The following is a 13410-nucleotide window of genomic DNA, read 5'->3' as shown; positions in this document are numbered from 1 at the left end:
AGGTTGTTTGTACTATTAATAATAAATTTAGGGAGTAATGCTCATCTTGATCTCAGAGCTCTGTGAAGGGCATTTAATGACAAACACTGTGATACAGGTCAAGGTAAAACATCTACTTTAGGATCAGTGAAGCTAATGGACATTTCCTTACGTAAAGGTGTAGACTGGGTTTTCTACAACAACAATCATTTTGTGAAGGTGTGTGCACCACTACAAAGGTCTTGTGACTACACTGGCTGGTAGTAGTAAAATGCATGCCATGCATTTTAGCAGTATTCAGAATACTAGGACTAGTTTAAGAATGGAAACTTGTGGGGGGAAAAGTGCGCTGGAGGACTAAGCACTTACCAATGGATTCTGTAGATTTAAATACGGAGAGAAGAAAGACAGCATAAATAAAAATGATTATATTCTGTATCTATTGTCACTTTTAAAGATCTATAAATCGTTGAATAAGAATTTTAGACTATACACAGGTTTTGCTGACAACAATAAGGTAGGCGCTAAACAAGACGGTTTGAAGAGCACAGAATGCTTCAGAAAGCCAAGAAATCTAGGAAACAATTTGGCCTGTGCCAATTCTTTTAAAAATATATATATTGAAATGTTATATTTGTTGAGAAATAAGTAAAATATAAGTATTCTTTTCTGTGAAAGTTACCAGAAAAGTAAAAATATTACTGCCACCTGTTAAACAATAAGTTAGTTGTCCTATAAACTGGATTAACAAATATAATTTCGAGGTTGTTGGGAGGGGGGTTTGCATTTTTTTAAGGGTTTTTTTCTCAAAATCGTTACATAGGAAAATATTTAGTTCTCTACACATTGCTGTTTTGGCTTCTTTAATGTATTGACTCTGCGGGCGCTTCTCTTAGAGATAGCATACCCCGTGGGTTGCGTTTTTGAGAATGTGATGCTCTCTTAAACATCATTTGTAACAAATACTATGCCAAAAAGTTCACTACTTATATGACTTAAGAGGTATTTAATGCTGCACTTTCATGGCATTTTTTAAACCCTTTGATAAGGGGGTCTTAGAAGTTTGCAAAGAAAAGGAAGTGCCATGTATCCAAAATGTAACCGAGAAAGTGCAATTAGGACGATAATGGGACAAGAGTCTCGTAAGCAGCACAGTATTCCTTATATCTTACGTATGAAATCATAATGTTTTCCTTCTATATTGTCAGTCAGGGACTAGAAGACCCATTTTGTCTTTTTAGTGCATTACTATTCCGCCTAACTAATCCAATGGATTTTTACGGTTTGGATATTTTAGCAAAAGAAAGATAAATTGGTTGACTGATTCGTTAACAAAAAATTAGCCATCTGGTTTGTGAGTTTACTATAATGTTGGAGAAGGGTTGTTGAAATTAAAGTAGAAAGCAAAACAAAAAAGAAGATATAGGAATGGATCTTTCGAGTTACGCATTTAAGCGATAAAATAGATGAAAGGTATTGAGGTACAGTCACAGCAGTGGGGAATGAGGAGTAAACACAAGCTGAGGAACACACACACCCGCACACAAGTAGACTTTGGAATAGGCAATGACTACACCGCAGACATGAAAACACGCCAAATTAGACGAGAGAAAGGAAGTAGGAAGAAAAGTCTTTACCTATAATTAAAGCAAAAAAAATAAAATAAAGTGAGAGAGAAAGAAAAAGCTTTTTGGGTTAGCACCTGTGACACCTTACCTGATCTTAGCTGCTTTATGCGTCCATTACTGTTGCTTGTGTCAACAGGTAGGTAGTCTTTAAACCAAGATATTTCAGGGTCTGGATTTCCACTGGCTGCACATAACATAGTGGCTGTTCGTGTACGTTCCACCACTTTCAATTGGGGGCCCATGTCAATAGTGGGAAAACCTCGGGGAATCTGATCCTCTGAAAATTAATCATAATACGGTTTGGAAATTAGCATGTTTTTAGAATACATAGTATTTCTTATTGCTTGGCATTTTATATTATGTAGACTATTTGAATAATAAAATATATCAAAATAAAAACAATTTTTTATGAATCCTAAAGTCTTCAGGTGGCTATTGCACATTTTCATTAATCACTATAATTAATACTACTATCTTCTCTTCCAAGGCTAGAACAGTGGCAAACAAAGCAGTGTATGCCATTAATACATAACCATACACAAATATGTCTTCCAGTCCCTACTTATTCGATATTTTTATACACCAGATACAAATACTATATTCACTTTGAACTGCGAGTGTATAAAATATCTCATATAGGCATATCTGTTACTTACTATCATTAAAGTAAGTGTCACATTATGTCACTTTGGATGTGGTGTCAAGGCTGTATTAAACAATGAAAACCTTTCTCCACTATAATGTTGCCAATGCAATGGCTGTATTAGTCGTGATGAAAGTTGTCATTTTTTGGCTATTGTTGGTTCGTCAACTGGTGATGTCACTTATTTATAGTATACCTTTAATTGCAATCTGAAGCAGTGGGCTGGAAACGGAGCAATAAGGTATGCAAGCTATATTAATATTTATCTACCAACTTGTACACCAGACCAGGCAGTCACTAAACAAAAAATAAATGTAAAGAGTATATTTCACTTACTCAAAACAATTAAGATAAATATCTTATAAAAAACATCTAAGCTCCACTGATTCTTCTGCTCTTTTCCTTTTCATGTTGCGTCACTCCATTGCAGAGATATTCACATTTGTGATTTCTGGAAAGCAGTATGTGATATCTCTGCTTGTTGTCCACCTGGGTGTTACTTCAGAGTCTTCTCTGTGGACATACCATTTAACCTCTCCCCCAGGCACTGCAAATCACATCTTAAGGTGGTGTCACACACAGCGACGACGACAACGACATCGCTGCTACGTTACCATTTTCTGTGACGTTGCAGCGACGTCCCGTCGGTGTCGCTGTGTGTGACATCCAGCAACGAGCTGGCCCCTGCTGTGAGGTCGTTGCTCGTTGCTGAATGTCCTGCTTCATTTTTTCGTCGTCGCTCTCCCGCTGTGAAGCGCACATCGCTGTGTGTGACAGCGAGAGAGCAACGAAATCAAGCGAGCAGGGAGCAGGAGCCGGCGTCTGGCAGCTGCGGAAAGCTGTAACCACTGTAAACATCGGGTAACCAAAGGAAGACCTTTCCCTGGTTACCCGATATTTACCTTCGTTACCAGCCTCCGCCGCTCTTGCTGCTAGTGCCGGCTCCTGCTCTGTGCACATGTAGCTGCAGTACGCATCGGGAAATTAACCCTATGTGTACTGTAGCTAGGAGAGAAGGGAGAGCCAGCGCTAAGCAGTGTGCGCGGCTCCCTGCTCTCTGCACATGTAGCGACGTTATGATCGCTGCTGCGTAGCTGTGTTTGACAGCTAAGCAGCGATCATAACAGCGACTGACAAGGTCGCTGTTATGTCACAGAAAATGGTGACGTAACAGCGATGTCGTTGTCGCTGTCGCTATGTGTGAACCCAGCATTAGTAATGTCTGAGATTAATATATCAACTGCCAAGCTGTGATTAGCATTGTTTGGGAATGAAGAGAGATAAGGCACACCCTCCAGAGAAGACTCCGAATAAATACCCAGTTTGGCTACAAGTAAAAGATTTCATAGGTCTGTGCTCCAAAAGCAACATATGTTAAGCAAAAAAAGAAAAGAATGGCAGAATCAAGGGAGCAAAGGGATTTTTTTTTACAAGCCACTTAACTCAATTGTTTTGAAACAGTGGACAGGTCCTCTTTATTATTCAAAGAAATCTACGGTGTACCATAAAAGTCTTGATTATCAACATGAGTATAAGTAAAGTTTTTGAGGTTTATTCTATACTAAAGTTCTGTTCACATGTTCATCTATCTTTTTCACTTGCCTGGTCCATGTAGAAAGGACAAACAGAATTAGCATCCAGTACATTCCTATGTCTGCTTTCCATTGTTGTTTATTTTTAGTACTGGAAAAACAAAATCTCACACACACATTTTTTTTCCATTCTAAAACTAAAAAACAAACATAAACAGACAGAGTCTGTATAAATGAATAGTGTTCCCATACTTTCGTATGGCAGAGGACTACACAGGATTCAAATTCGGTTAATCTATTCTCGAAATTAGTGAAACTTGTGAAATTCTAGTTTGCCAGGTTCAGTGAATTTTTAATAAAAATATAATTTGCAGTTATATCATTTGCTCTACCAAGATGTGTATAACACTTTGAGGTCTCCTAATCTTGTAGCCAACCCATTTCAAAATATTTAATGCAAACAAAGCCTTAGTAATGTCAAAGTTACCCCACCATAGTAACAACTGGTAAACCATTAGTAACCAACAGAAAAATTTAACACAGTAAACTGACAGACTTTTCATATTTTTTTAAATAAAAAAAATGGTCCAAAATTTTTTGAGAGCAGGTAGACAATTTTGCACAGAACACTGACTCACACTGACAGTGTCGCTGTTAGAGGTAATATCATCGTACAGTGACTTAGACAAGTGATATGTCATACATTCCACAGTTGCACACTAAAATGTTAACAATGAAAAAGTGAACTCTGGCATTGCATTACTGCTATAGGAATATTTGAAAAAAAGAGATGTTTAGCTTATGTATTGGCCAATGCATGTGAGCCCGATAACCAATGGCAAGGTAATCTATGTATATCGGGATCCTAATACATAACCAATATGTAAGCTAAACATTTCTTTTTTTTCAAATATTCCTATAGCAGTAATGCAATGCTACTTTTTCATTGTTAGCATTTTAGTGTGCAGCTGTATATGTTTCGTAGTTATAATGTGTTTTTCAGCTAGCACCTATTCACACCTATTGGATGTCTTTTTGTATAATTGTAGTGCATCTTTTTCTGATTGAGCACTCCGTCCTATAACCAGGCTGTGTTCACACTGCTTATAGCAGGAGTGTGGCTGCCAAGACATGGAGGTTTTAACCCAGATAGCGGCATTTTGCTCAGACACAGAGGTTTTTTACCCAGAGAGTGGCATTTCAAGTTAGGTTTCAGATATACAGAGATTACCTTGCCGTTGGTTATCAGGCTCACATGCATTGGCCAATACAAAAGCTAAACATCTTGTTTTTTCAAATATTCCTATAGCAGTAATGCAATGCAGAGTTCACATTTTCATTGTTAGCATTTTAGTGTGCATCTGTATATGTTTCATAGTTATAGTGTGTTTTTCAGCTAGCACCTGTTCACACTTATTGGATGTGTCGGTCAGTCTTTTTGTATAATTGTAATGCATTCCACAGTGGCCTCAGCTTCCTCCCTACTAATATGCCCACCAAAGGCAAACAAGGCCATTTGTGACCTGGGTTTGGTAGTACTACTGCCTGGATGCCTAAAACCAGTAGTGGTGGTTCGGCTGCTGCTAGTGGTTCTCACATTCTTAGCAGTTTTTTTTCACACTACCACCTATTACCAGTTTTTCTTTTACCATACAACACTGTAATTTACTTTTTCTGTTTTTTTTTTTTTGTAATTAAAAAGAAAACAACATATGGCAGGAACCTGTGCACAAAGCGATATATGCTGTCGCACATGCAGTAAGACCCGGAAGTAAACCACCAGCCACGTCACCGGACCAAAGACTAACGTAATCCCACCGAAATGTGCATTTGTATCAAATCAATTTGGTCTTTTTTTTAAATTTGTTTTGTCTGTTCTATACAGGACAGACACAAATGGATAAAAGGAGCTCTATGGAACGCTCGCTCTGTCTGCAACAAACTATCCTACATTCATGATCTTTTCATCACTAATAAACTTTCCTTCCTCGCCATCACTGAAACCTGGCTCACCCCCTCTGACACTGCCTCTCCTGGTGCACTTTCTTATGGCGGTCTCCAACTCTCTCACACCACCCGCCCCAGTAACAAGCATGGTGGAGGAGTTGGTTTGCTCCTGTCCGACCAATGCTCCTTTACACCAATTCCACTACCACCCTCGGTTACTCTCCCATCTTTTGAGGTGCACTCCGTTCGCATCTACGCCCCCTCCAACCTTCAACTGGCTGTCATTTACCGCCCTCCAGGGCCAGCCACTGCCTTTTTTGATAATTTCACCACCTGGCTACTACACTTTCTTTCCAACGACATCCCCACCATCTGTCTCCAAACTTCTAACACTCGCTGCCTCCTTCGGCCTCACCCAATGGTCTTCTGCAGCCACTCACAAAGATGGCCACACGCTGGACCTCATCTTCACTTGCCTCTGTTCCCTATCTAACCTCTTTAACTCACCTCTCCCCCTGTCTGACCACAACCTACTCACATTCTTTTACCTCTCTTCTCCAACTACGCAACCCCCCCTCCACAAACTTTCACACCCTCGCAGACATACAAAACACATTGATTTACACACCCTTTCTCAGTCCCTTTTCCCTCTCACAGACATTGCATTTCTACACGATGCAGATGCTGCTGCAACTTTATACAACACTACAACCTCTGCAGCTCTCGAATCAGCCGCCCCCCCCTCACACATACCAAAACCCGCACAATCAACAGGCAACCCTGGCACACCAGTCAGACTAAAGAACTGAGACGGGCTTCCAGAATTGCTGAGCGCAGATGGAAGAGGTCTCATTCCACTGAGCACTTCATTGCATATAAAGAGTCCCTCACCACTTTCAAGTCCACACTCACTGCTGCAAAACAAACCTACTTCTCATCCCTCATATCCTCTCTCTCTCTCACAACTCTAAACAGCTATTCAACACTTTTAATTCTCTCCTCCGTCCTCCAGCACCACCTCCCTCTCCTCTCCTCTCAGCTGAAGACTTTGCCTCTTTCTTCAAGCAGAAGGTTGACAACATCAGAGCAAGCTTTGGCCCACAATCACCACAGCCCCTCATCATAGCTACTCAGCCTTCTTCCTCCAAATCCAGCTTCTCCACCATGACAGAAAACAATCTTTCCACTCTACTTTCAAGATCACATCTAACAACCTGTGCACTGGACCCACTCCCATCACACCTCATCCCCAACATCACCGCAGTCCTCATCCCAGCCCTAACCCATCTCTTCAACCTATCACTAACAACTGGTGTATTCCCTTCATGCTTTAAACATGCCTCTATTACACCCATCCTCAAAAAGCCCTCCCTTGACCCATCCTCTGTGTCAAACTATCGCCCCATATCCCTTCTCCCCTATGCCTCAAAACTACTAGAACAGCATGTCCATCTTGGTCCTCATACCTCTCCTCCTGCTCTCTCTTTGACCAGCTACAATCCGGCTTCCGACCGCATCATTCCACTGAAACTGCCCTAACTAAAGTCACTAACGACCTACTAACCGCCAAAGACAAGCGACACTACTCTATCCTCCTCCTCCTGGACCTGTCCTCTGCCTTCGACACAGTAGACCATTCCCTCCTACTACAGATTCTCTTATCTCTGGGCATCACAGACTTGGCCCTATCTTGGATATCCTCATACCTAACCGACCGAACTTTCAGCGTCTCCCATTCTCACACCACTTCCTCATCTCGCCCCCTATCTGTCGGTGTCCCCCAAGGCTCAGTTCTTGGACCCCTGCTGTTCTCCATCTACACCTTTGACCTGGGACAGCTCATAGAGTCCCACGGCTCCTCCTCACTCATCTCCTCCAACAAGCCTTTCCATCAAACTCGATGGTTGCTTACTCTCCCCAGTCTCACAAGCTCGTTGCCTTGGAGTGATCCTCGACTCTGCTCTATCCTTCAAGCCACACATCCAAGCCCTCTTCACCTCCTGCCGATTACAACTCAAAAACATCTCCCGGATCCGTGCTTTCCTTAACCAAGAATCAGCAAAAACATTAGTGCATGCCCTCATCATCTCCCGCCTCGACTACTGCAACCTCCTGCTCTCTGGCCTCCCTTCCAACACTCTTGCACCCCTCCAATCTATCCTAAACTCTGCGGCCCGCTTAATCCACCTCTCCCCTCGCTACTCCCCAGCCTCGCCACTCTGCCAATCCCTTCACTGGCTTCCCATCACCCAACGACTCCAGTTCAAAACACTAACCATGACATACAAAGCCATGCACAACCTGTCTCCTCCCTACAACTGTGACCTAGTGTTCCGGTACATACCTGCACGCAACCTCAGATCCTCACAAGATCTCCTTCTCTGCTCCTCCCTTATCTCCTCTTCCTACAATCGCATACAAGATTTCTCCCGTGCATCCCCCATACTCTGGAATGCTCTACCTCAGCACATCAGACTCTCCCCTACTGTGGAAAGCTTCAAGAGGAACCTCAAGACCCACCTCTTCCAACAAGCCTACAACCAACAATAGCCTTCAGTCCAGTAGACCACTGCGCAACCAGCTCTGTCCTCACCTATCATACCATCACCCATTCCCTGTAGACTGTGAGCCCTCGCGGGCAGGGTCCTCTGTCCTCCTGTACCAGTCTGTTATGTACTGTTAATGATTGTTGTACGTATACCCTTTCACTTGTAAAGCGCCATGGAATAAATGGAATAATAAATAATAATAATAATAATAAGATAAAAGGACACATAAGCAAAGCCTTGGTGTTATGATCCGGAACCATGGAAGGCCACCACAAATCATTGGTAAAAGGTGACAAGAGCATTGGCAACTAATCTGGCCGCCATCCCCTTACTAACCATCACAACTAGAAGTAGCCGAGGGGTGAACTAACATCCTGTGCATCGCGAACCCAGCCGGAGAACTAACTAATCTAGTTACTAACTAACTAAAGATGAATAACCCTCTGCCTCAGAAAATAGACAAGAATAGCAAGCCCCCCACATTCAAAGACTGCGGTGATATAGGAAAAACACAATACACAGATAGATGACAGGATTAGCAAAACATGAGGCCCCCACTGACTAAAATAGGAAAGGACAGGAAATGGGCTGATGGTGGCCAGAGTAAAACCCTGCAAAATTCCAAATTCCTGATAGTACAAAAAGGCCCTCAGATCGCACGATCTGAACTCCGTCCTATACCAGGTGCTTTTGTCATACCAATGAACAGAAAACAAGAATCATAACAAATTCAACAAGCCACAAACACATAGACCAAAAGGAGCTATACTCCAAACAGAACTGCAAAGAGTTCCCCAGTCATGCACCTGAGGGGAAAATCCCTGCATGCAAATAAACTGAAAACAACCACAGCAAATGACAAACCCAGATAAGAGCAAAATAAACAAACAATACATAAAGAGCAAGCACTTATCTGGGGTAGATGTGGTGTGGAGCAGAATGAAGCAGGCTGGTGATACAAAGAACAACTGACATCCGGCATAGCCAGCTATCAGACCAGGATTTAAATAAGCAGAGAATTAGCAAAGGAAACGCCCATTGCACAACACACCTGGTCCAAGTCCAAACCATTCCTGGCCACCAGAGGGAGCCTCCCAGCAGCCAAAACATAACTAACATTCACAACACCTTGGTGTCTGAATTTAACACAAGTGTAGGTTTACATTTTTCTGCATTTTGTGGTGCTGTACTGTTTAAACATTTCAGGGAAAGGAGGACATGCGAGTTTTTAAAGTGCAAAAATTACATGATTTATTAGAAAATATAGTGACACAAAACTTGTGAAAGTTAATGTGAATGGTTCCAAAGGAACCCCAGACCAATTAGGATGTTACATGCACATAAGACATTGGGCCAAAATTACAAGAAAAGCAATCATTTCAATATATACACAATCAATGGGATCCCATCCCCTGAAGAAGATTTAACACCTTCATCGAAACGTACGTCGGGCAGCCTTGGGGCCTCTTCTCCGGAGCAACCTTGCACTTTAGCACATGCCAATTGATTTTCGTGCCGGCATTCAAGGGTATGATTCCTGCTTTCACAGGATCTTTTATGCTATGGCCTTAAAAAACTTTGGAGTTGCCATGATTTGTGGTTCCATAGTATTATGTATTGTGACTTGAGTGCATACCCTGTACTAAAGGTGACTGGCTCATATACTTGTTACATGTTTAAATCAAATACCTGTTCTCTCTGTTGCATTGAATTAATATATGCTCCACTGTGTGTAGATGCTATCATTACTGCTGTATACATGATAGAGATGTTTCATAGGAGAGACCCATTGATTGTGTATATATTGAAATGATATGAAATGATAAATCATGTAATTTTTGCACTTTAAAAACTCGCATGTCCTCCTTTCCCTGATATGATCAGGAGTTTGTGCTACCCGTGTGGTTCCTGGATACACAGGAACGCCGGGTTTATTTTGAGTATGGTTTTCTGGAAATGTGCTCTAATACTGTTTAAACATTGTAAGACATAAGGCCGCTTTACATGCAATGACATCGCTAATGAGATATCACTGGGGTCACGGAATTCGTGACGCACATCCGGCGTCGTTAGCGACGTCGTTGTGTGTGACACCTACGAGCGACTGCTAATGATCCGAAAAATTGCAAAAATCGTTGATTGTTGACACGTCGTTCCTTTCCCAAATATTGTTGCTCATTTTGGACGCAGGTTGTTCGTCGTTCCTGAGGCAGCACATATCGCTATGTGTGACACCCCGGGAATGACGAACAACAGCGTTCCTGTGTCCTCCGGCAACGAAGTGGGAGTGAAGTTAATGTGGTTGCTCTCTGCCCCTCCGCTTCTATTGGTGGCCCGCTGTGTGACGTCACTGTGACGGCGCACGAACCTCCCCCTTAAAAAAGAGTTTGTTCGCCGGCCACAGCAACATTGTTAGGAAGGTTTGTGCGTGTGACACGAACTAGCGATATTGCTCACCATGGGCAGCGATTTGCCCGTGACGCACGCATGACGGGGCAGGTGCTATCGCTAGCGACATCGCTAGCGATGTTGCAGCATGTAATGCGGCCTTAAGTGTCTGTTCATTCAGGATACACTGAACTAAAGCAATAAAAACACTGTTACTTACACAAATATATTTACAACACAAATACACAATAATTTATGGATAGTTATTTTATTTAAAAAGGTAATTAAATTCCATCCATCCTCTTATGCACAGATAATCTTTGTAAATAGTATTCATTAATTTTTCATGAGAAACATCACAATATAGCAGATTTAAATAGCCGTAGCTGCTTTTGCTTGACAGTTGTGGCATATTTCCAATGCGGCTGTCAGGTATTTGGCAATAAAACCTGGAATTCAACTTAAAAAGAATCGGAGAACAATACAATTTGTAACTGAAATGATTATCTCATAAAATAGAACTTTTTTTATCTGTAGGCATTACATTACCAAATTATAAACAACTTTGCCTTGAAATGTAAGGAGCTCAATAATTGTAAAAAGAAAAGAGAAAATACAAGTTCTACATTTAAAAAAAATATAACAAAAATACGGCAAGTACTAAATGCCAGTGTCAAAGGAAACATGGCTTCCCTTTTCCACATATAGAGGTCTGGACAACCACTTTTATGTTAAAGGGATAGTCCACTACTAAAACAACCCCTTCTGTTCCACATTTCCCCCAGGTAAAATAATAGGGCCTATACTTAATGTTCCAGCAGTGTTCGGGGTTGTGACATCACAACAGCCTCGAGCCCAATCAGCTTCCTTCTATCAGCTTTCAGACCAAGTGAGCAATCAACAGGAAGTGAGAGCAGCAACTGCTCTCACTTCTTGTTGATTAACTGGTTTGGCCAAAGGTGGGAGATAGAAGCTGGTGCTGAGTGAATGTGGGGCTCGCGTGACATCACAGCCCCACGTGAGCACCGACACCGCAAACCCAGACACCAATGGAAGTGTGCCGGTATAGGAGCTCAGTATTGACTTTATTATTTTACCTGGGGGAAACATGCAGAATCAAAAGGGGTTGTCCTAGTTGTGGACAACCCCTTTAAGGATTACACTATCTAAATTATAATGACGCCAAGGTAAATGCAATAGTATTACATTGTCTAGTTAAGTAGCAAATTATAAAAACCCTTTGAGTGCACAGCAATTGCACACAAATGCATTAAAGTTGGGAAAAACCCAAAGATTTCTGCAGACTGGTTGACCTATTAATGAGCATGGAGGCCTAATAACTCTTTCATAACAGATGTGGAAAGAAAGATCGGGCATTGATATGCCTAGCTGTTTTGTTCTGAAAGCAAATAAGCTGCCCTATTGGGGTATTGGAGGAGTAGCTGAGGGCTGGATAAGGTCCTGTTCTACAGCTATTGAATTAGATAATATTTTAAAGTATGCCATTCTTTTCAAATAAATAGATTACTTTTTGGCTAATGCCTGTTCAATGTGACCTCTACCATGGAGCCAGAAGAGTAGTAAGAACAATCGGTTCTACTGCCTAATACTAAACATATAAAAAAAAGCTAACACTAAGCAGAATATATGGTATGTGGAAGATTTCTTACATTCTGATCTTACACTGTTGGTGAATTCCCCTTTCAATATTCTACAGGTAATTTAGTACATACAGAATATTCTAAAATGCATTTCTGAAGACTGCAGGATGTATTTCACCAAGCACTTATATTCTATTGTCTTTTCCAAGAATCCTCTGCAAATGCTGGATATCTGTCTATAAAACCCTACTATTATCCTTAGTAGAAGGTTCCATTGGAGATGCAGAGGAAAAACACTATAATTTAGAGTATTACCCTGCCTGTCACTGAGATTACATCATCTTAGCCATCTGAAGTATAGGCCAACGTTATTATAAGCTAGACATGATCAATACATTCTAAAGAAGAAAATAACAGCGGTGTGCAATGCATGTGGATACCAATGAAGAGCCCTTGATTACTGTCATATCTGTACGCTGCAGAGGTAAAATATAGACTAAGGCAGATATGTGGCCTTCCAATAGCTGAAACTGAGGCTTCGTAAAAGCCATATCAAGAATAGTCACCTCACTATGAAACACTTGTGTCACTTAGTGTGATACACTTGTGTATGCTACAAAATAACCTTGCCACTCAAAATGGTGGTAATAGGAAGATTTTAAATAGCAATCAAAACATGTTTGACGTTTTGGTCACATAACTGACCTTCATCAGAATAGGAACTGATTGGTGGATATAGCAGGAAACAATGGAAACAGCACAGGGGAAAGCGACAACCACATGGAAACAAAGCTTCCTCCATGCAGTGGTTGTCGCTTTCACCTGTGCTGTTTCCATGGTTACCTACTACATTCAGTAATCAGTTCCTATGCTGATGAAGGTCAGTTATACGTCACCGGAACTTCAAAAAATGTTTTGATCACTAGTCTTGCTTTCATCTCAATTTTGAGTGCGGACGTTATTTTGTAACAAATATGGACTGGACCCCTATTCGAGTACCATACTTCAATTATAAGCAGAGTGATATATAGATTCCCATTACACTTGTGTATGCTAACACAGAAAACGTCATACTCCCGTCTATGTACAAAAAGGCACTTTTATTGATGACCTACATCCATAGTGATCAGGATCAGGCTTGTG

At 41.4% G+C, this 13410-nt stretch overlaps 1 protein-coding gene across 48 annotated transcripts in view; it reads right to left on the bottom strand.

The window, feature by feature from the left end:
- Nucleotides 1-13410, bottom strand: part of PTPRD (protein tyrosine phosphatase receptor type D) — a 507941-nt gene that overhangs the window by 213420 nt on the left and 281111 nt on the right. For all 48 annotated transcript variants that reach the window (XM_075317015.1, XM_075317121.1, XM_075317166.1 and 45 more), the window contains exon 5: nucleotides 1696-1884. In XM_075317015.1, coding sequence (XP_075173130.1) covers nucleotides 1696-1884 — 189 coding nt within the window. The remainder of the gene's footprint in view (nucleotides 1-1695; nucleotides 1885-13410) is intronic.

Source organism: Anomaloglossus baeobatrachus, chromosome 1 (genome assembly GCF_048569485.1).
Source record: "Anomaloglossus baeobatrachus isolate aAnoBae1 chromosome 1, aAnoBae1.hap1, whole genome shotgun sequence".
NCBI lineage: Eukaryota > Metazoa > Chordata > Amphibia > Anura > Aromobatidae > Anomaloglossus > Anomaloglossus baeobatrachus.
This window is presented reverse-complemented; position numbering and strand designations above follow the sequence as displayed.